Source organism: Astyanax mexicanus, chromosome 14 (assembly GCF_023375975.1).
Source record: "Astyanax mexicanus isolate ESR-SI-001 chromosome 14, AstMex3_surface, whole genome shotgun sequence".
Lineage (NCBI taxonomy): Eukaryota > Metazoa > Chordata > Actinopteri > Characiformes > Acestrorhamphidae > Astyanax > Astyanax mexicanus.
Window position 1 is genome coordinate 34,954,337 of NC_064421.1, and position 25,560 is coordinate 34,979,896.

Sequence of the window (25,560 nt, forward strand, 5' to 3'; positions counted from 1 at the left end):
AAGGATTAAGGAGGAGTTGTGTTTCTCTGGAAGAAATGTCAGGCTAACTTCAGGCACAGCTACTAAAGCCTCTCAAACGAGAACACAGCAGCCAGCCGACTGACTGTTTGAAGTATGTGTGTGTTTGTGTGTGAGCCTGTGTTTAAATGTGTGTATGCATGTATGCACGAGTGTGTGATATTATACTGATGCCTGCTGTTCTCTCCACTGGGTTTGTAGGACGTCACAGTCTTTGAGAAGGAGAAGGACATCATAGCGACTGTAAGTATTTTTCTACTTTCTGTAAAAGTTGATAATTACTCCTGTCATATTGGGTAAAATGTTTAAAGTTTTAAAATACAGTGAAAATGAAAACTTTATTCTGATGGGATTAATTAAGTAAGGTGACCATATTTAAAGGATGCACTGGGGACACACAGGCAGCTGTTGTGGTTAGGATTTTGTTGTCGTGGGTCTTGGCTGTTTCTGTGAGAGTGTAGGAAGGGGTTAAATATCTCTAAAATACTTTACTTATAGTCAAGTCAAGTCAAGTCAAGTAGTTTTATTGTCAATACTGGACAATACAGGACAGGACATACAGAGAATTGAAATTACGTTACTCTCCTGTACAAAAATTACAGCAAATACAGAAAATATATATATGATATAAAAGAATGGGAGACACTATATGTACATTACAGCAAGGACACAGTAGACATGTGTGAGACAGAGACAATAGTGCGACAGTGATGGGGTGAAAATAAGATATATAATATAAAAAATGGGAGACACTATATGTACAATACACAAATAGACATACGTAAGACAGAAGACAATAGTACAATAGTGATTTGGGGTGATTAATATGAGGTTATATTATTTTAATCTTCATCAATAAATAAACATTTACTCATTCACTTACACTTAAATACACTGGCATTCCAAAAGTCATCGGGCAGTACTATGTTACATCAGTATAAGTTATGAGGTGTTATCTTGTTATCTTGGTTGAACACTGGTCAGCAGCATCATGGCAGGGTGGTGTAATTTGTGGGAGTAGAAGCGAGGCCTGATAGTTTGTGCCAGATAGATGAGATATTTACATTCACAGATCAGATCAGAATGATTGTGACCGGTGGTGTCTGGCTAGAATTGTCCAAACATCTCTGACAAAAAGTCACATCCACATTAATACAGGATGACCTACACACATATTACGCAGGTTACCGCAGTGTTCTTTAGCTCCCATGAGACATGGCAAAAGTCATGGGACACAGTAGCAGTCAGGAGGCAGGTCAGTGTATATCACTAATGTTAATTTAAAACATATAATGTTGTATTTGTATCATATTCCATGTTAATAATGGCTGTTATGCAGAAATACAGTATTTAGCATTAGCTTTTCTTTTTGTTCATACTTTTAGTCTGTTTTTTCTTTTTTTATCATCAGCCAAATAATATAATCACCTGTTTACCTTCACCTGTTGTTTGAGTTGCAGGCTGTATGTATGACCTGTAGGCAATATTACAGAACATATCACAATAATTATGCAGTATTAAACTTACACTAAACTCCGCTAATAGTAGGATTATTACTAATTACTTAAGTATTAATCAAAACAAAGGTCGGTTCAGTTGTGGGTGGTTTTTGTAGTTAGAGGGTTTGAGTGTGTGAGTAGGAGGCATGTGTGACTCCTCCTTCCTGTCTGTAATCCAGTGACTGAGTGATACAGTACTGTAGAACAATCAGTGACAGGTTTGGACCCGCCTTACTAAATGTGTAAAGACATTCTGGTTAAATTCTGATTACAGCTGACCTTTTAAAGCTGAATATTTATAAATAAGATTCAAACATAGAATTTAAATGAGTTTAATGAGTTTTTTACATTTACTTTTATTTGATTGCAGACAGTTTGAATCTTATGAATTTCATGTTTTTTCTGGTCAACTTAATTTCATTTGTGCATTTGTTAATATACATTTGATATAAAATGATATATAATATTTTAGGCCTAAGAATATATTTCAAAGAGGTTGGGACAGGGGCAAATTAGGGTTAGTAAAGGTTAGGTCAAAACCATTTAACCAGTCTGGAGAAATTTCAGGGCTAGGGCAAGAGCCTGAGCTGAACACCTGTAAACCATGATTCTTTAGATGGCACTGGATTAGCAACTGTAATTTAGCAATATCTAATAGAACAAGACAAGCGATTACTTTAGCAAACCTTTGTCAAGCGCTAAAATACAGAGTTTAATTGACTGATACCGCTTTAAAACAGAAGCAGTAATGAATTGTCTAGGTTTTGAGGTTTGTGGATGGACCATCATGCAGTGAAAATGTGTATTGTGTTCAGATAAATCAGTATTCCAAAAAAGACCATGCAAAATCTTATCAGCAAGTTCAAAAGCAAAGGTTTGGCATGGTATGGGGTTGTGTGAGTACACTTCTGTGATGCAGAATTAATGTAAAAAAGTACTTAGAGATCTTAGAGCAACATATGCTGCTTTCACGACTTTCCATGTGTGTTTAACAAGACAATGCAAAACCATATGCTGCACACATTGCAAAGACATGGCTGTGGAAGAAGAGCACATGGCTACTGCAATGGCCTTCCTGCACTCCTGACCTGTCCCCCAATAGAGAATATATGAAGAATTTTTTAACCAAAAATGTACTGACATCCCCATACTGTGTTACACAACTTAGGAGGTGTTTGCAGGAAGAATTGAAGAACACCTGCAAAATAACACCTGAAATATTTTATCATTGGGTATTCTCAGTGCAAAAGCATGTTTGAAGTTTGAATGAATCGCAAAGTCAATTTTTTTTATTAGTTGCAGCCTGAAATGCAGAAATGGATGTATATTAACAAATAAAATTTTAACACGGTGGGGGCAGGATCCAAATGCATGTCTTGTTTATTTTCCATCTCTCAAATAATAAACAAAGAACAAACACTAGGGAAGTAAAAACAAACAGTAAACAAGCAAAAAAGCAAACAAAGACTGGGTCTATTAAGATGGGGTTACAAATGAGAAAGAAGGGGTTACAGATAACAGGGCGGGGCTAAGGCAGAGACAAAACCAAAAACAAAACAGAGCCATGTGAAGCACAAAACAAGAGAACAGAGGACAGGAGCAGGAAGGACCAAAAAAACAGGAAAAACACAAGAAAGACACAGGCTAAGATGTGACAGAAATAAGGTAAACACGTCTTGTGTTTATACTGTCTGCAATTACCTTAAATAATACATGGTTAATATAAAAATAAAAACAAATGATTAAAAAGCAAAAAAAGCAAATAAGTTTAAAAAAATACTTTGAATGAACTTATTTGACTGTCTCTTTTTTAGTCTCGTCAGTTGGTGGCGATCTGTGATGAAATTCTCACCAGTGTTCCAGAGGCTGTGCTTGCCCACAGTGCTCAGCTGCACAATGTAGACCTGGTGCCCATCTCTCCTGGAGAACAACTGGTACTAAAACCCCTTCATATCTCTCCTTTTCTCTCACACTCTCTCTCTCTCCCTCTCGCTTCTTATAAATATGCTACACTCATCTACTTTAAGCACTAGCCATAGAATAGGACTCTCTGAAGCATGTTAATAATAATATATTATCGTCCCCATGCATAATGTGACGCTGGGCTAGAGGGTTATAAAGCTCTTGAGCACTGAGCTGTGATTCAGTTGTACTGTGTTCTATGGAATGATTGCATAATGGCGCTCCATCTATACTTTTGGGATGAGCTGGAGATGAGGTGAGGTGATGATCATCCAACATATTGATCTCACTGGCACTCTAGTTGTTGAAGACCAGACCAGTACACTCTTAGGGTTTCAGATAATTTAAAAGTCTCTTTCTCTCTCTCTCTCGTTTCTCCAGTGTTTTTTCTCTGATTGCCAGACCTCATTACAAAATCAAGCTGATTAGATTTCAGGCGGTTTGTTGCAGCAGACAGATTAGGAAAATTATTTTTGAGTTACGTAAAATTCCATCAAAAAAAGGAATTCTGCATTATGTGTCCAAATGTAACCAGAAAGCTGCTTTAAGCTGTCTGACCCTGGTGTTCGCTTACAGCTTGTAGCATAATCTCTAAAGAAATGCACTGACCAAAAGAGTGAGACTCTCTGGAGCAACCATGATCATATGACCCCTAAGGTCAATGTCCCCAATGCTGAGTGTGATCTATAGGAGAATAATGCTGGAGTGATGATGGAGCTCCATCTAGTATCTTTGGGATGAGCTGAGGTGGCAGAACAAAGCCTTCATCACATTTTAGAACCTGACCTGACAGTTGCTTACACTGTTATGTCCTCCCCGTCTCTCTGTCGCGCTCGGTGTGACTTTAGTTTCCGACTGTTCTCATCTCCTTTTAAGAGCGTTTGTCCCGGCCATGTCTCAATTCACTAGCCAAGGCAGCGATAGTGTATTAGACCGCGACCCTGACGACACGGGTTCAATCCCACGTGAGGAGCGGTGTGTTTATATATTTATTTTTTTTCTTTCTTCTATTTACCTGCTTTGAGATCAACTGTTCTGCAATTGGGTTTAACAACCCCCTGGGCTGGAGAGCTACTAGTCTGTAGCACTCCTTCTTATTACACTTCATTTTCCAAAACAGATTTTTTTTGTGGCCCGTCACGTAATGACTCGGAAAATATCTGGCCCACGGCCAAACTTAATTGCCGACCCCTGATCTAAAGGGATGAACACCATGCTAATAGCTTTGATTTGAGAGGAATGCTGGGTGTTTACAGACTGCAGTGTGATACAGTGTGTGTGTGTGTGTGTGTGTGTGTTTCAGGGTATCGAGATCACGTCCACTGCCTCCAGCCATCACTTCATCTCCGGAACAGCAGCTGAGGTACAGAAACTCTCCCCTTTATTCACTGAGCTCTCAGTCAGGAGCAGAAACACTGTACACACCTCAGATCACCCGTCCATCCCCCCACACCCCACCCAGCACAGCCCCCGGACACACCACCAGCTCTACACTGATACTGATACCACTGCACAGACCAGGGAGGGGCGGGGTAGAGAGAGGAGGAGTGAAAGGAGGAGAGAGGGCAACAGGAAGAGAGAGAAACGGTGGAGTGAAAGTGGGGAAGGGGAGAACAAAAATAGAACATGCAGAAAAAGAGAGGGAATGAGCAGGGTGAGAGAGAAAAGGAGAGAGAGAGAAATAAGGAGAGAGCAGAAGAAAACAGAGTTTAGGGAGAAGGAAGGACAGACAGCAGGGTTCTCTGTACTGTAAAGGTGCATATATATTTTTTCCCACTTGGGATTCTAGATCTGTGAAAAAAAAAATCAGTGTTTTAATGAATCAGTTCTTAATCCCTGAGAGCATAATTTCAAGTGAGTTTTGAGTAAGCTTTAAAACTTTGAGTGTGCACACCAGAAACCCCATCTCCATATGTCTGCTTTCACACGTTTATCCCACGGGTACGGGCTTAAGTGTTTAATTTAATACATTATTATTTTAACTACGTTTAATAGATAGTGCTTTTAAATGCAGTAGAATTGCAAATAAATCTTATTTTAATAAAAGTCTTGCCTAATATTATAATATTAATATATATTTTTTAAGAATTGCATAAAAATAATTACTGTTATTATTCTATATTGGTATTATAGTGAGGGCTGATGGGAATGATAATACAAATCGCCTAAATAATACCTTAATAACATGATTTCTATCACAATTTCTCATGGGAAAGTCTGACTGTACACACCTGGAAACACCCAAGTTCAGACTCCTGTGATTAAAATCAACATCAGACATCACACATCATTTTGGTAACAACAAAGTCCAGCGGTTTTGGGAAACGGTCGTACTTCAGATGTTAGTTAATCGCTGCTCACACTGACGCAACTGCGTGGACGCAGCGCAACCCATTGAAAACACATATTATCTGCATTCAGTGTTAAAACAGTGAAACACGAAACCTTCTACCTATATTTACTTTATTGCTCCCACAAGAGACAGCTCTGACCAATCAGAATAGACAATTTGCTCGCATGGTATGTTGGATGTACATTTTTTCTGCACCAGTGCAACCTCAGATTTCTTTTCTCGCACCATTGGGTAATTAGGTTGCACTCTAGAGCCCTGGACAGAGAGAGAGAGAGAGAGAGAGAGGGAGAGAGAGAGAAAGAAAGAAAGAAAGTCTCTTTTATCATCGTCATGTTAATGAATTCTTGCACCAGTGGTCCTACCTTTTCTATTCCAACAGGACACTGGTAGTCCACATACTGTGATCTCAAGAGCTATCAACCCTACAAAACCTGCACAAACTGCAGGAGAACATTTAAGATAAATGGGAATGATTAGCACAGGACACCCTTAGGAACAATTACAACTCAGTGTTGAGATGTCTGGCATGTTGTGATACCTGTATCTACCTTCTGAATAGCACTACAATCATGTGATCAGTGTTTATACTTAGATCTATACACAAATAAAATACTTTACTGGAGCTGAAAGAAAAAAGAAAAAGAGTAGATTTAGAATCTTAATAATTTAAAGGAGAGAAAGAAAAAGAGAAACGGGGTGTGAGAGTGGAGAGAGAGAAAAGAGATAAAGAGAGGGGAGTGAAAGAGAAAGAAGAGAGGGTGTGTGTGTGTGTGTGTGTGTTGTGTGTGTGTGAGCAGTTAGGGAAATGAAGCCTGAAACTGTGTATCCTCCAAGAATCACATGCACCTACACTTACAACCACGCACACACCTCTATAGTAAAAAATCGGAACATTAGTCAGGGTTATACTGTTTACTAATTATGTAAAAAGCACTGTTACAGTATCATCTGTCTATGGGTAGATATACTGTATTAGGTGGCAAGTGAACATTCAGTTCTTGAAGTTGATGGGCCATATTTTAGTGACCTATAGGCGAGCCGCCAACTGCGCTCTAAATTGAGCGGATTGTTATTTCTGCACCTCTCGGCAGAGTAAACTGACCTGTGCGTTCACACTTCTGATTTTATTTTGTGTTCTGTTTTATTGTTGATGATAAAGTTGTGTTTTTATGCTGCTGTGTATTCTTGTGTCTGTGTAACAAGCAGGGGTGTACATGCATTAAGTGCATGCAGCATGCTTGCGTTACCAAGCAATGAACGTCTGACAGTTGACAGTTGTCTAGGTTTTAATCAGTCAGTGGTGCGTCTGTGTTTTACGCTGCCATATTTAAAAACGCAGGCAGAAGGCGTGGAATGGACTGTTCACAGGGTATAAGATAGCAATGAGCATTGAGACATGCCTTATGGAGATTATAGGATAGGGCTGAAGTGTTGAAGCAGAAAAAAATGCACAAACATGAGAATTTAAGACACTTCAGCAAGATCCAAACTGTGGTGACTAGATCAGAACTGGATCTTTTATACATAAGTCAGGTATTGTCACATGTTTACAGTATGCAGTGGTCAGTACCTACCACAAAAAGCTCCACAGAAGTTTAGTCAGCAAACTGACGACAGGGTCATAGCTGCCCAAGACTCATTAAGGCTCTGCCCACCTCACAATTTACAGGACTTAAAGAATCCACTCTGTTTAAACGTTTACAAGACCCCTCTAGAAATCTTCTGCTTCTAACTTTGAACATTTCTCAATGTCTATTAGCAGTACTGCCTGAGATCAATACGACTTTTAAATAATAATACAAACAATAATATTTAGTTCACTAAACAGCTATTTCTCCTAATTCTATAATACATCCACTCATAACAAGCCCTTTTCCACAGCTTTCTTATGCTAATATATGCAAGTAATTTTTTTTTTGTTCTATGCATATTCTTATATAACATATTTTATTCATATTTAAATATTTAGTATTAATTAGTTTATTAGAATATATGTTTTTGAATGGTCAGCTGAGGCTAAGGTTTCTAAAAATGTTAATGTTTTAATGTATGGTATTAAAAACCTTTCAAGAAATGTCAGTGTAAAAAGCAGTTCCTGCCTTATTGAGCCTGTAAAAACCACATTCTGCTGTTTATATGAATGACAGTTAATGATGATCTAAATGATTATCATTTTCCTAATGCCTTTTTTTGTATGTTGTTTTTTTAGTGACGCATAAAGTAATGTATACAAGTGAAAAATACAGTAATAACTGAGATTAGAATGGTTAGAACTGCTTTGTTGTAATAGTTATGAATTCTTTGTATGCGTTGTCTGCACTGTATGTAATTGTGATTGAATATAAATGAATAACACATGCTGTGTTTCTCTTCTGGCTCGAGCGCAGTCTCCAGCAGAGTTCTCCGAGAAGATCTTGGCAGGAGACGAGGTCATTCAGGTCAATGACCAGATTGTGGTGAGCAAACTCAATTACAGCAGATTACTGTCATTAAACTAATAGTGATATTAAAGCCCTCTAATTTCACAATAACTGTTACAGATTCAGGCTGGTAATGAGGAGGAGGAGGTGAGGGTAGTGATGACATCATACATCATACACTATGTCATCAATTAGTTTGCAGGGACTTTTTACAAACTTAAGCACAACATGCACTGGCATGCCAAATGTCATGGGACAGTAGCATGTAAATCAGCATACAATTTTGGGAGTCTAAGTAATGGCTGATTGTGGGGGTCATATGGATGGGACATTCCATTTCTGAAATAAGGCTGGTAAATAACATTCCTCGATTTACAGTGTCAAAAATACTGTGAATATTTCATAGAAGGCATTACCATCCACAGTGGACAGTACAGTGCGTGGGAATAATTGTGAAACACAGTGCTTTTAGCCCATGCTTTCAACATGCTTACAATGCTCGTGATAGGGCCATAGTGTTGCCCATGCAAAGAAATCACTATTTTTACACTAAGTAGCTAGTTGACGATAAGTTGACTGTTGAGCACGGATAAATTAGTAGGATGAGGGAACAGATTGCAAAATTCTGTGGAAATGCATGAATTCCAGTTGTTGCTTAAAATATCTCTATAATATTTATGCATTTCCATGGAATTAACTTTGAAGTCTATTCCCCAATCCTATCTGTGCATTCTTTAGTTGAATTATCATGAATTAATTTCAAGATGGCGGCACACAGAGAGCAAAGTTCTGTGTGTATAAACAGTCTGTAACAAACTACCTGTGCACTTTCAGTTCTCTTTTGTTGCTTTTAGTGCACCATTAAGGTGAGAAGCTATTTTGAGAACTTTGAGCTTGTTAATGGTGTAAAAATGGTGATTTCTTTTCACGGGCAACACTATATCCCTATCACTAGCACTGTACTTGATACCCTATTGGAAGCATTGGCTAAAAGCGCAGTATTTCAGTATGTTTCACTACAATCTAAGTCCAATTCACACCAGATGTCTCCTTTAAGAAATAACAGTTAGTCTCTTTAAAAAAATCAGTTGCTAGCTTTTTTAGCCTAGCTTTTCACCACAGTGTGAGTTATGTTATCTGTAACTCTTCTCCCTGTACTGTTTTCTAGGTTGGCTGGAGTAGGAAGAATCTGGTGGCAAAGCTTCAAGAGAACCCAAATGGAGTGACTTTACTGCTGAAACGAGTTCCAGTGTCTCTCAGACGGAAGGAGAAAACAGAATCTCTCACTCGGTCAAATAAGGACAAGCACCAAGAGTCTGTCGTCTCTGGTGAGGTGAGTCTGATCAAAGTCTGATCACTGTCTCAGCTCTCTGTGTTAAATACACACACAACCAAATACCCAATATGGGTTTTCCTAACATCTTTAAACCCCGTGTTAAAATTGTGAGTAAGGTTACACGCTGGTCTTTGTGCTCATTGCAAGGTGAATTAGAGGAGCTGGCGTGAGGTCTGATAGTGGGTGCCAGATGGGTGGTTCATTCCAGTTCTGAATTTGTGTAGAAGTGACTTCAGCTTTTGTAGTTGTAGCTTAACTGTTTTACTCACTTCCTCTTTGTGACATCAGGAACACCGCCCAAGCTTCTAACCCCCCCAACACCTAACTCACCCACACACAGAGTCTGTTATGTATTTGTGTCTAGGAGGATGGGAGGTATACCTGTACTGTAGAAACTACTACCATAGTTTCTCTCCAATGGGGATAGTTGCTATGACGACAGTGATACCATCTCCCTAAGTGCTGTGACACACACGCTCAGGATTGTGAATGGAGTGCAATTACATAGCCTTTTTTTTAAGGTTTTTAGGTGTGTGTGTGTGTGTGTGTGTGAATGTTCTTTGTGTGGGGAAACATTACAGTCTGTTAGGTTTTAGAAAAACTAAATGAGACACAGTGGCACAACATTTCACTGTCCACTCACACACACACACACACACACACATACACACACACAAACACATACACTCACATTCATAGCCAGTTTAAGATGCAGTATGTAAAAGGATGCACTAACAGTGCACTTGCTCTTGCTCTTAACGTGCTCTTAACTTGCTCTTTAAGCATAGGTTGATGGCATTTTCCATCTCACATTACTACCATACCCTCCCTCCCCCCATAAATTAACCGTGATTAATAAATTAATGGAAAGCCAAGTTTAATTTCACTAGCCATAATTAGGCCTAATTACTGCCAAACCTGTAGAATCAAGACATCAATTAAATAGAACCTGTCTGACAATATAAAGCAGAAATCTCAAAAAGCAAAACGTGTTGCACAACAAATTTAAAAATTTAGGTTGAGGGGGCAAATACTTTTTTTTCACACAGGGCTGGATTGGTTTGGATATTTTTTTCCTTTAATACATTTTTAAAAATCATCATTTAAAAAGTGCATCTTATATTTACCGAGGTTATCTTTGTCTGATATTAATGTTTGTTTGATAATCAGAAAAATATCAGTATGACAAAACATAACAAAAACGAAATAAATCTGTAGGGGGGCAAATACTTTTTCATGCCACTGTATGTTTTCTGTAAGACCTGAGCCATTCTGATGATTTTCAGATAATGTTTAAACTTGTATCTTCTGTACCATTACGAAATTACCTTAAGGCTTGCAGGGGGCTCTTAGTCAGCCATTGTAAGTGCCAATCGATGGGTGTGCATTTGTTTAGGAATGGTTTAATTGTGCAGCATTTTTTGGAATATATATATATATATATATATACAGTGAGTCCAAGAAGTATTTGATCCCTTGCTGATTTTCTTCGTTGGCCCACTAATAAAGACATGATCATTCTATACTTTTAATGGTAGATGTATTCTTACATGGGGAGACAGAATATTAAAAAGAAAATCCAGAAAATAAATCTAAGGAATATATATTAATTGATTTGTATTTCATGGAGTGAAATAAGTATTTGATCCCTTAGTATTCATTAGTAGTTCTGGCTTTTACAGACCAGTTAGACACTCCCAATCAACTTGTTACCTGACCTGAAGCCACCTGTTCTCACTAATCACTTGTGTGAAAAACACCTGTCCACAGAATCAGTCAGATCACACAGATTTCAAGTCTCCAACATGGGTAAAACCAAAGAGCTGTCACAGGACCTCAGAGTCAGAATTGTTGACCTTCACAAAGCTGGAATGGGCTACAAAAAGATTAGTAAGGTGTTGGATGTGAAAGTAACAACTATTGGTGCAATTATCAGAAAGTTTAAAGAGTATAACATTACAATCAACAGACCTCGGCCCGGTGCTCCAAAGAAGATTTCGCCTCGTGGGGTGGCAATGATGCTGAGAACGGTCAGAAATCGTCCTGCAACCACTCGGCAGGAGTTAGCAAATGACCTGAAGGCAGCTGGGACCACAGTTTGCAAGGAAACAATTGGTAACACTGCGCAACAATGGATTCACATCCTGCAGTGCCCGAAAGGTACCCCTGCTGAAGAGAGCACATGTGGAGGCGCGCCTCAAGTATGCCAATGATCATTTGAAAGATGAACCAAGTTATTGGGAGAAGGTTTTGTGGTCAGACGAGACCAAAATTGAACTTTTTGGCCTCAACTCCACCCGCCATGTGTGGAGGAAGAAAAATGCTGCCTATGACCCCAAGAACACTGTGCCCACCTTCATGGAGCATGGAGGTGGAAGCATAATGTTTTGGGGGTGTTTCTCTGCCAAGGGTACAGGGCTACTTCACCGCATCACTGGGAAGATGGATGGAGCCATGTACCACACAATCCTGAGGGAAAACCTCCTCCCCTCTGCCAGGGATCTGAAAATGGGCCGTGGTTGGGTCTTCCAACATGATAACAACCCTAAACATACAGCAAAGGCAACAAAGGATTGGCTCAAGAAAAATCACATTAAGGTCATGGAGTGGCCCAGCCAGTCGCCAGACCTCAATCCGATCGAAAATCTATGGAGGGAGCTGAAGGTCAGAGTTGCCAAGCGACAGCCCACCAACCTTCATGATTTAGAGAGGATCTGCAAAGAAGAGTGGGCCAAAATTCCCCCTGGTGTGTGTGCTAAACTTGTGGTTAACTACAACAAACGTCTCACCGCTGTGCTTGCAAACAAAGGCTTTGCCACTAAGTATTGAGTGTGTTTGGCAAGAGGGATCAAATACTTATTTTCCTCATTGAAATATAAATTAATTAAAATATATTCTTTAAAATTATATTCTGGATTTTTGTCTTGATATTCTGTCTCTCCATGTTAAAGTGCAGAAGGATAGTGTCTTTATTAGTGGGCAAACAAAGAAAATCAGCAAGGGATCAAATACTTCTTGGACTCACTGTATATAATTCTCATACATGCACACTGAAGTGTTTACCTGCACTCTCCCCCCCCCTCATACACACCGAGACACACACACACACAGACACGCTCTGTCAGAAGCAGAAGTGGTCCGTGTATGTGGTTGTTTTATGTCGGTGTAGATGAATTAATGGAAACTCCCCTCCTGCATTGTTTTCAGAGGGAAGAGGAAGAGGAGGAAGACCGGAGGAGCAGGGGCTCTGTCTTTGAGAGAGTGGCTTCATCTGTCCGCTCCACCGTGTCCAGGTTAGAACATCTGCATTTACACACACACAAACACACACACAAACACACACACACACACACACACACACACACACATGCTGCCCTGCTGTAGCCAGAATGCTTTCTATCCTTAGGTAAGTGAAGATGCCCCATCCAAATGTAGGTATTTGTATTGATGTCCTAAAGACCCAGACTTTAGTAAAAGTAAGTGCTGTATCAAAAAGTGACTTGGAGAGAAGATGAAGTGTTCTTTAAGCTCCACACCTAAATGGAAGTACTAAAGTATTTTATTTTTTTGTAATTAAGTTTTACAAGTTGTTTATTGTACATTTTACTACTCAAGTACTAAAATACAGTTTTGTGTTATGTAGATATTACTGAAAGTAATGTATACATTGTTTGTATACACTGTATTAAATGGTGCGGTGATATGGATGATGTATACACAGTGTAAGAATAATCAATATTATGTTATAGATGTTTTTTGATGTTATAGACAGTGTACACACTGTATTAGATGAGGTAATAGATGGTGTATGCACTGTAATACAATAAATATAATAATATGATATGTGTTATAATAATAACATGATAATAATATGATGTGATAATATGCACTGTAACATAATAGATGGTGTCTAAACTGTACTAGATGGTGCCTTGATAGGATAGATGGTGTAAATGCTATATTAGAAAGATGTATTCATAGGATGCGCTGTATTAGATGGTGTTCTAATGTAATAGACAGTGTATTAACTGTACTAGATGGTGCATTAATAGGTTAGATTGTGTAAACGCTATATTAGAATGATGCACTTATAGTGTATATGGTGTATTGATGTTCTAGGTGGTTTTAAGTATTGTACTGATGTTTTAGTAATGTAAACACTGTATTAGATATTGTTCTAATATAATAGATGGTGTATAAACTGTACTAGATGATGCATCGATAGTATAGAGGATCTAAACACTATATTAAAATGATGTATTTATGGTATATATGTTAAATTTATGTTCTAGGTGGTGTGTACACTGTTTTAGATATTGTACTGATGTTTTGGTAAGGTAAACACTGTATTAGATGGTGTATTAATATTTAATATATTGTGTTGAAGTTGTAGGTACTGTATACACTGTATTAGACACTGTTTTTATGTTATACACAGTGTTAGACATTATGAGAGTCTACTGTACTATTTGTGTAATTACTGTATATATAAATGGTATATAGTATGTATGCGGGTGTTCCGGTCAGTATGAGTGTATGTTGGAGTAATTCTCTGGACTAAGCCTGATAATCTGAACATTGTGGTTTCCTTTGTTTAGCGGGTAGATCTGGATTAGTGTATTGTTCTCTCTTGTGCAGAGCGGCTGAGTGTGTGGGTCAGGATTGTTCTGCTCTGGTGCTCAGTGGTGAAACTGTAAGCCAGGGTTAGTGGTGGAATGATTTATGTAATTGACACTATGTGTTCATGCACTTATGACGTGTGTGTGTGTGTGTGTGTGTGTGTGTGTGTGTGTGTGTGTGGTGTAGGATCTCAGTTTCGCCCCCTGATGGTCAGCAGGTGACGACACAGGAAGACTCAGACCTGTTTAGTGACAGCAGCTTTGATGGAACACACCCTGCACTTCTCCACCAGCAGGGGGCGGGTGAGTCACACTGAAATCTTCACAGTAATTCCATTCTGTGAATTTTATGTTTAGCTGTAGCATTTTAATGTTAGCAGGTTTTTACCTGTGCTGTTCTCTTATGATATTTAGCCATTTCATCCTCATATTGGTGGGATTTTAATGCAATGTACTTTTCACATAGATGGACTTCTATTCATGTTATTCTTTGAATCCTGAACTTTTAGTAATGCCTTTCACCTATAGATGGATTTTCAGCCTTGCCATTCTCCTACTGGTGAATTTATAGCCATGTAATTTTTACACTGATAGACTGCTATCCGTGCTATTCTCCTCTTGGTGAATTTGTAGCCATGCAATTTTCACATTGATGGACTTCTATCATGCTATTTCCCAATTGCTGTACATTTAGTGATGCCTTTCACCTATTGATAGATTTTTAGCCTTGCCATCCTCCTATTGGTGGGTTCATATCCATGTCATTTTCACATTGATGGATTCTATCCATGCCATTCTCGTATACCTTTCACGTATTGGGTAATATTCAGCCTTGCAATTTTCCTGTTGGTGGCTTTATAACCATGTAATTTTTTTACTGTTGGAATTTTAACGATACCTATCACCTGTTGGTAGATTTTAGCCATGCTGTTCTCCTAATGGTAGATTATAGCCATGTAATTCTCCTTTCACTAGACTTTTAGCGATGCATTTCACCTGTTGGTGGATTTTTAGCGATGCCATTCTCCTATTGGTGTTATAACAACAACATGGTACTTTCTATGTACCTACGTTTTGATCACAAACACCATACAGCACCAAACAGGGTTAATGTATCAAGCTTCTCTCTCTCTCTCTCTCTCTCTCTCTCGCTCTTTCTCTCCAGTGTTAGAGGGGGCATCGCTTGGTGTAACAAGGAGTCCGTCTTCCCTCAGTCTGGACTCCAACAGGTCCAGGGTCGGCTCCTGCCCCGAGATGAGGGGCAGTGTGGTGAGTTACAGCAGGAAAACACACACACACACACCCACAGTTGTGGGCTTTAAATGAAATTAAGATAATATGAAAAGCTCTTACTGAGTTTGTGTGTTCTGCTCACCCCCTGCAGGAGGAGAAGGAGACCAAGAAGTGCTCCACCAAAGGTACAGCCTCAATCTATCAGCTAAAATAGTGAAAACTAGAGCAGTTCAAAGAACAGGACATTGCTAACAAACCCATAACTTGTCTCTTAGCCTATATCTGAAAAGTCCTCTAGGTCTTTATTAATGTGGTAAATGGATGTTGTTTTAACACAAAATTCTTATCGATGCTGAACGGTGGTGAAACTGACCCACCTTTACCTCAGTCTGTGCTATCACTTCACACACTATGCTCCTATCTATAACTGGAATAGCACTATAACACAGGATGTTACAAGATTGATAATGTACATCCAATTTGAAATAGGAAATATCCATTCTGCTTTGTATTGTATACCTCTAAGTCCAGGCCAAAGTCCTAACCAAAATTGATGTGTTTGTTACATTGTGTTCGTTGTGGTTAGTTTTGGTTCCACTCTGCAGTTTAGTGACACATAAAAGAACTTTACTACATCCTCTCATTATTCTCTGTTGCCTTTACAGTTATTGTACTGAATTCTGCCTCTGCAAGAATCTGACTCCCTTACAATGCACTCATATCACACAGCAGAGTGAGTGGTGATTGAGATGGAATGACAGTATAAATAGAACCCGTATAACAGTAGTGCAAATATGGTATATAGCTTAAGGCTGGTAAAGTGAATGAGTGCATAAAGTACTTAAAGTTCACAGTTTTTGGGGAATACAAGTGTGTATTGACAGTGCAAGTATAGCAGTAGTGCAGGTATTGGGTGTGTAGTGCAAGTCCGTTGGAAGGGACCTGTACTTTGTGTATTGTAGTGCAGAGTTTCAGTACTGTATTGGTGGGGGGTGGGGGGTCAGGAGTGGGTGTGTGCTGGGGCAGGATTGGGATGGGGGGTAGAGCAGGAAGAGAGTTCAGCATCCTCACAGCCTGATGGAAGGGGCTGTCTCGCAGTCTGCTGGTCCTTGCCCCGAGACTCCGCAGTCTCCTCCCTGATGGCAGCAGGCTGAAGAAGCTGTGTAGTGGGTGGGAGGGATCTCCTGCCAGACGGAGGGCTTTTCATGTGAGGCGGGAGCTTCAGGACTGTAAGTCCTGAAGGGAGGGGGGAGAGGGGAGAGAGTTACAGTAGATACAGCAGCCATCAGCGTGGTCCTTTATTGCTACTGTTAAATTGTTAAAGTGTCAGCAGCCTGCCTTCTGTGCTTAGTTAGAAAGTAAGAAATTTGCAAAAAGTGTTTTCCCACTGCACACAAACTGGGTTAAGTTGATCCATATCTTAGACCACCTTATTTCGACATACCAAATTTTGATTCTTTGTTCATGGCACCTTTCACATCTGCTAGTTTATTGTAGACCAAACAGGGTAGGTGTAAAATTACCATAAAGGTAAATAAATTAAGCTATTGGGGGCGTGTTTACAGAAACTGGGGGCAGTCCAGTGATTAACTAAATATGGGCTCCGAAATCAATCATGATATTTAGATTTTGTGACTAATATATAATATTTTAATACTTAATTTACATGTTTTATCTTTTATTAAAAGCGGAATATTTTATTAAGATTCTGGACCCCGCAGGCACACGGACAGCGATGAGTCGCAGGCGGGTGTCCTGTCGAGAGCTGGGCCGGCCAGACTGTGATGGGTGGCTGTGGAAGAAAAGAAAAGACACGAATGTGTTCACGACTCAGAAATGGCAGAGATTCTGGTTCGTCCTCAAAGGAGTAACCATGTACTGGTACACCAGTCAACAGGTTAGTAACGGAGGCACTGTACCACAATCCAAAGAGCAGAAAGAGCAGAAAATGTGCTGTAGTGCAGGTGTTAATACTGTATCACAACCCAATTAAATCACAACTTAATTAAAATAGCTGAAATTGTACTTTTATAAAATTTCAGGTAATCAAAGTCTAACTCAACTAAAGGTGTTTAAATAGGAAATAGGAATACTTTAATCACAATTAAACTCAAAACAAAGTGCAGAAACTGTACTATAAGGACAGAACAGGTTCTGTATTACAATCTACAGCTACTGACTTACAATCTAATTATAGAAATAATATAATAATATTATAGTAATATTTAGGAGATTTCTCTCCTGAAAACTGTTTATTTCTGTGAGTAAAGTTTTTCAATTTTTTACAGTAAGCTTAGATTTCCAGATTTCCACTAAGGCTGGGTGCAGCAATATTATCATTAGCAGCTAACCGGTAGTGCAAGCGGCTAATGTCGCCCAACAGGGCTACACTGAGGAACCCTCAGTGTTCTGGTAACCCAGGGAGATATTAGCTGGTGGGTAGTCCTTAGAGCAGTTAGCGGCTATTGCTAATGCGGTTCCAGCAGTGCTAGGCGGGGTTAGGAGCAGGCTACAGTTTGAGATATTTAACTCTGAACGGTGAAAGCGCTTATCGTGGTTAACGGCTAATTTTAATACTGCTGGAGAACTAAACTGAAACTTCTGTATAATGCTGTACTTCAGTGGAGTGACTTTACTGCTCCTTATAGCATGACTGGTAAAATTCATACATAAGGTGCACTGGATTATACGGTGCACTGACAATTTTTGTGAAAATTATAGGATTTTTAATTGCACTTAAAAAGAGCAGAAACTGTACTATAGTGAAAGACTAGGTACTGTGTCATAATCGAACTAAAAAAACAGAAACTGTACTATACTGACAGTATGGTTACTGTGGTGTTTTCAGGAAGAGAAAGCTGTAGGTCTGGTGAAGATTGGGAGCTACAGCATAGAGAGCGCAGGAGAGCACAAAAGAAAATAGTAAGTCCTTTCATGCACACACACACACACACACACATGATTAATGATTTCAATTAAACACAATTTTAGATTAATGTGTTCGTCAGAGTTAATCTTCTATACCTCTCTCTCTCTCTCTCTTCAGTGTCTTTAAAATGTTCCACCCACGCTTTCAGAACTTCTTCTTCGCTGCTGACAATGTTACCGACATGAGCAAGTGAGTTAAACATGAACACAAACAAACATCGACAACAACAGAGAGAAAGTCTGTGCTGCTCTGTGTTTCAGTCTGTGCTCTGGATAATACAGTATACAGAGTCAGAACCCCCAGAAGCAAGTCTGCTAGAGATTACTGGCATGCTAAGGCATGCACTTAGCACCATTCTGATTACAGGACAAAAAGCTTTCACTTCTGCAGTGTATCTAAATTATAGCCTAGTGTGCCCCCTGCTGGCTGTTACCTGTTACTGACTGGGTTCAAACTTGAGATTCTAGATTGAAGAGCTTAGTTTTATTATATGCACAGAGAAACAAGCAGTTGCACTGTACATTAAAATTCTTACTCTGTATTTTTGGTACTTTTCCCGTGGGATACATGTATTCTTAAAGCAATATATAAGTACTAAATATAATATTTTGCATGCTTTTTTGTATACTGTATGCTATATGCATATGGGCCATTCTATCAGGAACTTACATGTATAAATGTGCACACAAAATTTTAGTAGGCATAGTGTCTTGTACATTGACCTAATTGCAAAAGTAAGATATGTAATTAAAAAACTACTAAAAAATAAAAACTACTAACTTTACCATGAAATATAATTATTAAAATCCTTCAGAGATGTCATTTTTTTGCATTGTTCTGTGACTCCAAATCCTGTCTATGCTTTAATTTTTTTCATAAGAAATCCAAAATATTTAAGTTAAAAAACACATTTTAGTTGTTTCCCTGTGTTTCACTAATTCCTGTTACCGTAACACATTACCCTGATCATCTGAAACATCTGGAACATTCTACAACAAGTCACATCTACAACAGGAAGTGACATCAGCTGGTTCTTCTGAAGATCATGGGAAAATCAAGTTCCCTCATAAGTTTTTCTGTAACTTTGTAATTGTAACTGTGATTGAGATGCTCAATCTCAACACTCTCTCCTGTTATTTAAATTAATTCTTAGATATTACTTGTTTATTTTTAAAGTACAATTAAAAAAAAAATCACTAGAATGTGCTCAATATCCCCATGCTATTAGCATAGCCGCCATTTAGCTATTTTTCATTATTTTTGCTAATACTGTGCTCAAAACTTATTCCTGTTACTTTCTAACCTGTTACTCAAAATGACCCATATAGTTTCAGAATTTTATTATGAATAGTCCAATAGACATTATATGCATAAAACACACAGTTGAATTAGGTAAACTGAGCTACAGAAAATGATGGTGTCTGTAAAACTGATAGTGTCTGTGTCTAACAGGTGGATAAACTGTCTCATAACGGCCATTCAGAAATACAAAAAACTCCAGCAGAACCCTCCAGACACTGAGGCCGGTATGTGACCTGTGACCCCTTTCTGATTTCATTCTGAACTGTCATTAAAGTTAAAGTTTAATATTATTATTCAGAATTATACATTTTTATAAGGTTTTTATGTTTTTATTTTTGTTTTCTGTTCAGTAAAGTAAGGTGCTGTCATTAGTGATCATCCATTTGGATTTAGAGATTAATATATGTAACATTGTTTATTGAAATTGCTGCTGATTGGTTACATGGATATGGTGCAGTTTACTGATTGGTTTGTTTGTTTTCATGTGTGTGGACAGAGTGTTACAGTGAGACGGAGTCAGAGGAGGATGGGTCAAACTCACCCCGAATTATAAAGAAAAAAGTCTCTACGGTGAGCACAGACACACAGATACACACAGATATTATTTATTGCCTCCACACACGGATTTATTGGTTGTTTCCAAAAAGACAAAAGCAGAACTCATCAATAAAGATGATCCACTGCCAGTTGTAGATATTGTTTTTGTGCATGTAATCCTGCATCGTGCAGCCATCTGCAGCAACATGAAGGAGAATACAGTCAAGCTTAGATTGCACCTTTCTAGAACACACACACACTACTATTGGAAATTACACCCAGACAGGGACTTAAACCCAAGACTCAAGTGCCAAAAGGTGAATGTGCTCACCACAAAGCCACCATGCTGCCATATTCAGTGCGCTGCTTCAATGCTCACTGAAGACATCACTGCTTGTCTGCAAATCATGGCTTTTGTGCCACTTCATGCATGTTTCTGTGGTTTGTTTACACACATGTATAAAATTGTTGATACCTCTTTGTTAAAGAAATCTCACACTGGTCACTAAAATAACTAAAAGTACAAAAGTAATAAATAAATAAAATTTGCTAAAAATCATGTAATAAAAATTTGACATTTCTTTTGAACAGTGGTTCAAAAGAATAATTGAACAAAAATAATGAAACAGGTCTGTATAAAAATGATAGTACCAATTGAAAGGATTTTTTGAAAAATAATTAACACATGCTAAACTTGAAACATGGACCACAGAAATCTAAGGAAAGAGTTGATTAGAGAGATTAGAGAGGGATTAGAAAGAAAATTATAGACAAACATGTTAAAGGTAAAGGCTAAAAGAGCAAATACAAGCAGCTTAATGTGTTATTACAGTTACACATATTATTATAGAAGTTTAAGGTCTATGGGACTGTAGCTAACATACAGTCATATGAAAAAGTTTGGGCACCCCTATTAATCTTAATTATTTTTAGTTCTACATATTTGGGTGTTTGCAACAGCCATTTCAGTTTAATATATCTAATAACTGATGGACACAGTAATATTTCAGGATTGAAATGAGGTTTATTGTAGAATGGTGAGAAAAAGCAAATGCAAAAGCACACCTCAGGCAACTCTGTTTGTGGCGTGCTTGCAGAAATGGCTTCTTTCGCATCACTCTTCATACAGCTTCTCCTTGTGCAAAGTGCGCTGTATTGTTGACCGATGCACAGTGACACCATCTGCAGCAAGATAATGCTGCAGCTCTTTGGAGGTGGGCTGTGGATTGTCCTTGACTGTTCTCACCATTCTTCTTCTCTGCCTTTCTGATATTTTTCTTGGCCTGTCACTTCTGGGCTGAACAAGAACTGTCCCTGTGGTCTTCCATTTCCTTACTATGTTCCTCACAGTGGAAACTGACAGGTTAAATCTCTGAGACAACTTTTTGTATCCTTCCCCTTAACAACTATGTTGAACAATCTTTGTTTTTAGATCATTTGAGAGTTGTTTTGATGAGCCCATGATGCCACTCTTCAGAGGAGATTCAAATAGGAGAACAACTTGCTATTGGCCACCTTAAATACCTTTTCTCATGATTGGATACACCTGGCTATGAAGTTCAAAGCTCAATGAGGTTACCAAACCAATTTTGTGCTTCAGTAAGTCAGTAAAAAGTAGTTAGGAGTATTCAAATCAATAAAATTGTAAAAAAAAAAAAGGGTGCCCATACTTTTGCACCGGTCAAATTTTGGTTGAATGCATATTGCACATTTTCTGTTAATAAACCTCATTTCAATCCTGAAATATTACTGTGTCCATCAGTTATTAGATATATCAAACTGAAATGGCTGTTGCAAACACCCAAATATTTAGAACTAAAAATGATTAAGATTAATAGGGGTGCCCAAACTTTTTCATATGACTGTATCTTACACTAGGGTTAATGTCTGATTAGAATGGGGTTAGGGGTCAGGGGTTAGGGTTAGGGTTAAAGTTAGGTTAAGGTTAGATTTGGTTAGTGTTAGTTTTAGATTAGGTTTTAGGATTAAGATTAGGTTTAGTGGTAGAATATGGTTAGGTTAAAATTAGAGTTACAGAGTTACAGCCTGACTACACATGTAAGCATTCTAAATTTAAGATCTGCTACTCTCTTTCTGTGTGTGTGTGTGTGTGTGTGTGTGTGTGTGTGTGTGTGTGTGTTTACGGTAAAAGGCCCAGTCCAATACCCTCCCTCGAACACTAGGGAGAAAGAATAAAGCAGCAGGTGGCACTGGAGTAACAACTTCACCAGCAGGGGGCACTAAAACTGCAGGTACTGTTATCCACTCTACTGAAACTGCAGGCTCTCACTCTGACTGCAGGGATGCAGATTTGTTACTGAATTTTGTAATTTATTGATTAAGAATTAATTTTAGATTAAATTTGAATTATTTATGGACTCTCTCGCTCTCAGGAGCTCCGGACGAGATGGGCGAGCTGTTTAATAAGCTGAAAGAGGGAGGAGTGTCTCTGATTGGTCAGAATCAGCCAACCACTCATGACCAGCTAAGGAGGTCCTTTATCCGTCGTAACAAAAACCCTGTTATTAATGAAAAGGTCCACACACTCCGCGCCTTGCACAGTACACTAAAGGTGAGACACACACACATAACACTTTTGTCACATTAAACGTCTATTACACGGGCAGCATGCTAACCGGATTTCTGACACTATGGCTACGTTCACATTACCAGGCTAAAGTGACTCATCTGGTTTTTCGCTCAATGTGGCCCAGAACTGATTTTTTCATGGCTGTGTGAACAAGCCAAATCCAATTTTTTCAAATCAGATTTGAGTCACTTTCATATGTGGTCCTAAATTAGATACCTATCTGACTCATGAATGTGAATGGTCAAATAGAAAATTATGTGTCTTTTTGCTTTTACGCATTAAGATTAGCGCTACATGCTTCTCTCTCGTACTCACACATCTCTTGGTGCAGCTGTGCAGCTATAACTGCAAAAACAGCAAAAGCAAACAGCCTGGCCTTTTTTCTCCTTTATGAAGCTACGAGTCGTCTCTCAAATTTGAATTTTTTTTTTGTTGGTGAAGAAGGCGACGTTTATACACGTATCTATGTGTGCATGTGAGACGTTTCAGGGACAGATTTGTTCACATTACACAGAGCCATCTAATGCTTCAAGAGCCAAGCCAATTTTGATCTGAGCAACTGTGGTGGAGGAGTTGTGGTTGGGGATGAGGGGGGGTGGGGTGTTGATCCTCCAACATTGACAACATTATTGCTCTTATATAATGCTGAATGCAATCTGTAGTCCTATTAAATCTGGTAGAAAGCCTGGACAGTTTTTTTTATATACTTAAATTAGCTTGTTATTGTATTTAAGTGGTACACCTTCTAAAGTAGACTGAAATGTTTTGTCTAAACATTTGTTAGTTTATCTAGTTCTGGTGGTTCTACCATCCAGTACACTATGGTTCACAAATCGGGAAGTTTATCAGTAAGTTGTTGGGCTGTAAAAGGTGTTACTGAATGTACCACTTTATTTTTTGAGTCAGTTTCTCTGATTTTGCTATTTATAGGTATATGTTTGAGTAAAATGAACATTGTTGTTTTATTCTATAAACTACAGACAACATTTCTCCCAAATTCCAAAAGAAAATATTGTGACTTTTTGCCTTTTTTAATGGATCATCAATTTTTTTTTAATGAATGTTGAAGTCTCCTACTATAATCACTTTCAAGTTCAAAACAAAGACATGAGGAAGTATAAATTTTAAATACCACACGTTTGCCTGCTCTCCTCTCCGGCAGATCTTTAGGCTTCTCAGCGCCGAACTGAAGCCTTGTCTCAAACTGTCCTTGTTATATCAAAGAACAGAAGGGGAGAAAGCTAAGAGATCCAGAGGAAACATAAAAGTGCATACTTTAAAATGATTAGTGACACTTTTGATATACCTGAGGAAGGAGGGAGGCGAAACAAAGGAAACTCCATGCCGACTGTTTGATGAAATAAGTCTGTAAGGAATTAACTCTTTTGTCAACTGGTTGTCTTTGTTCAGCTCTATCGCTCTGTCTGCCTCTCTCTCTCTCTCTCTCTCTCTCTCTCTCTCACTCTCTGTCCCTCTCTATCTGCCTCTCTCTCTTTGTCCATCTCTTTCCTTCTTCATTTTCTTTCTCTTATTCCTTCAGTCTGTCTGTCTGTCTCTTTCTGTCTCTGTATTGTTTTATTCTCTTTTTGAGGCAGACACACTGAAACACACTGCAGGACACTGCATTTGGTGTTTTGTTTATGTGCTATGTTTTTATGTAGGTCTTTTATGTTATATTATTAAATGCCAAAATACTTTTTTCCCTCATCATGGACAGATAGCTACTACAGATATAGTTAAATCCAGTTACACTATATATACAGGGGTTGGACAATGAAGCTGAACCACCTGTAATTTTAGTGTGGGAGCCAATCTTCATTAATTGCACATTGCACCAGTAAGAGCAGAGTGTGAAGGTTTAATTAGCAGGGTAAGAGCACAGTTTTGCTCAAAATATTGCAATGCACACAAGACCAGAGTTCAAAAGAGGACAAATTGTTGGTGCACGTCTTGTTTTCGCATCTTTGACCAAGACAGCAAGTCTTTCTGATGTATCAAGAGCCAAGGTATCCAGGGTAATGTCAGTATACCACCAAGAAGAACAAACCACATCCAACAGGATTAACTGTGGACGCTGTAAGAGGAAGCTGACTGAAAGGGATGTTCATGTGCTAACCCAGATTGTATCCAAAAAACATAAAACCATGGCTGCCCAAATCACAGCAGAATTCAATGTGCACCTCAACTCTCCTGTTTCCACCAGAACTGTCCGTCACCACGATAAATTATTGTGGTCATTGTCCAACCCCTGAGTGTGTATATATTAATATATATAAGTTGGACCCTAAAGTGCTTAGATGTCAGTAAAACTAAAACTTTTAACCAATAGTGTATATGTCATATTAAAAGCTTTATTAATCAAATTCAAAATGTGCTCATATAGGATTTTGGTTATCTTATAACTATTTAGAAACTTAATGTAATGTTAACAAATCTGTTTCTGAAACACACATACACACATTGATCCATGTACTGTAGGCATGTTGCCTCTATTAGTAACAGCATTAAGCGCATGATTCCGGTTTTAAAGTCCCTTAAATCTAATTTGAAAAGGGTTTGGGATTTGACATACCCACAAAAAGACAACAAAAATCTAATTTAAATCAAATTAAAGCTGTTTCACTGCAACAAACAAATTTATGTTAGAAAAAAATCCCAAGAGAGTCTTGGTACAGTAGCAAAATATCGTAGAAAAGAGTAGAGTTTATCTTCTAGATGGGAAGTGTACCCCTAGACAGGAAATCATCTACAAATAAAGTGTT

General features: G+C 38.5%; 1 protein-coding gene across 1 annotated transcript in view; it reads left to right on the forward strand.

Moving 5' to 3' along the window:
* The window catches only part of cnksr1 (connector enhancer of kinase suppressor of Ras 1), a 59,709-nt gene that overhangs the window by 25,926 nt on the left and 8,223 nt on the right, over positions 1–25,560 (forward strand). Inside the window, exons 5-20 of the mRNA XM_022663733.2 lie at positions 220–261; positions 3,332–3,451; positions 4,783–4,842; positions 8,220–8,288; positions 9,421–9,585; positions 12,796–12,881; positions 14,395–14,510; positions 15,373–15,476; positions 15,592–15,625; positions 17,162–17,337; positions 18,289–18,362; positions 18,487–18,558; positions 19,822–19,895; positions 20,168–20,241; positions 22,361–22,460; positions 22,602–22,780. Coding sequence (XP_022519454.2) covers positions 220–261; positions 3,332–3,451; positions 4,783–4,842; positions 8,220–8,288; positions 9,421–9,585; positions 12,796–12,881; positions 14,395–14,510; positions 15,373–15,476; positions 15,592–15,625; positions 17,162–17,337; positions 18,289–18,362; positions 18,487–18,558; positions 19,822–19,895; positions 20,168–20,241; positions 22,361–22,460; positions 22,602–22,780 — 1,545 coding nt within the window. The remainder of the gene's footprint in view (positions 1–219; positions 262–3,331; positions 3,452–4,782; positions 4,843–8,219; positions 8,289–9,420; positions 9,586–12,795; positions 12,882–14,394; positions 14,511–15,372; positions 15,477–15,591; positions 15,626–17,161; positions 17,338–18,288; positions 18,363–18,486; positions 18,559–19,821; positions 19,896–20,167; positions 20,242–22,360; positions 22,461–22,601; positions 22,781–25,560) is intronic.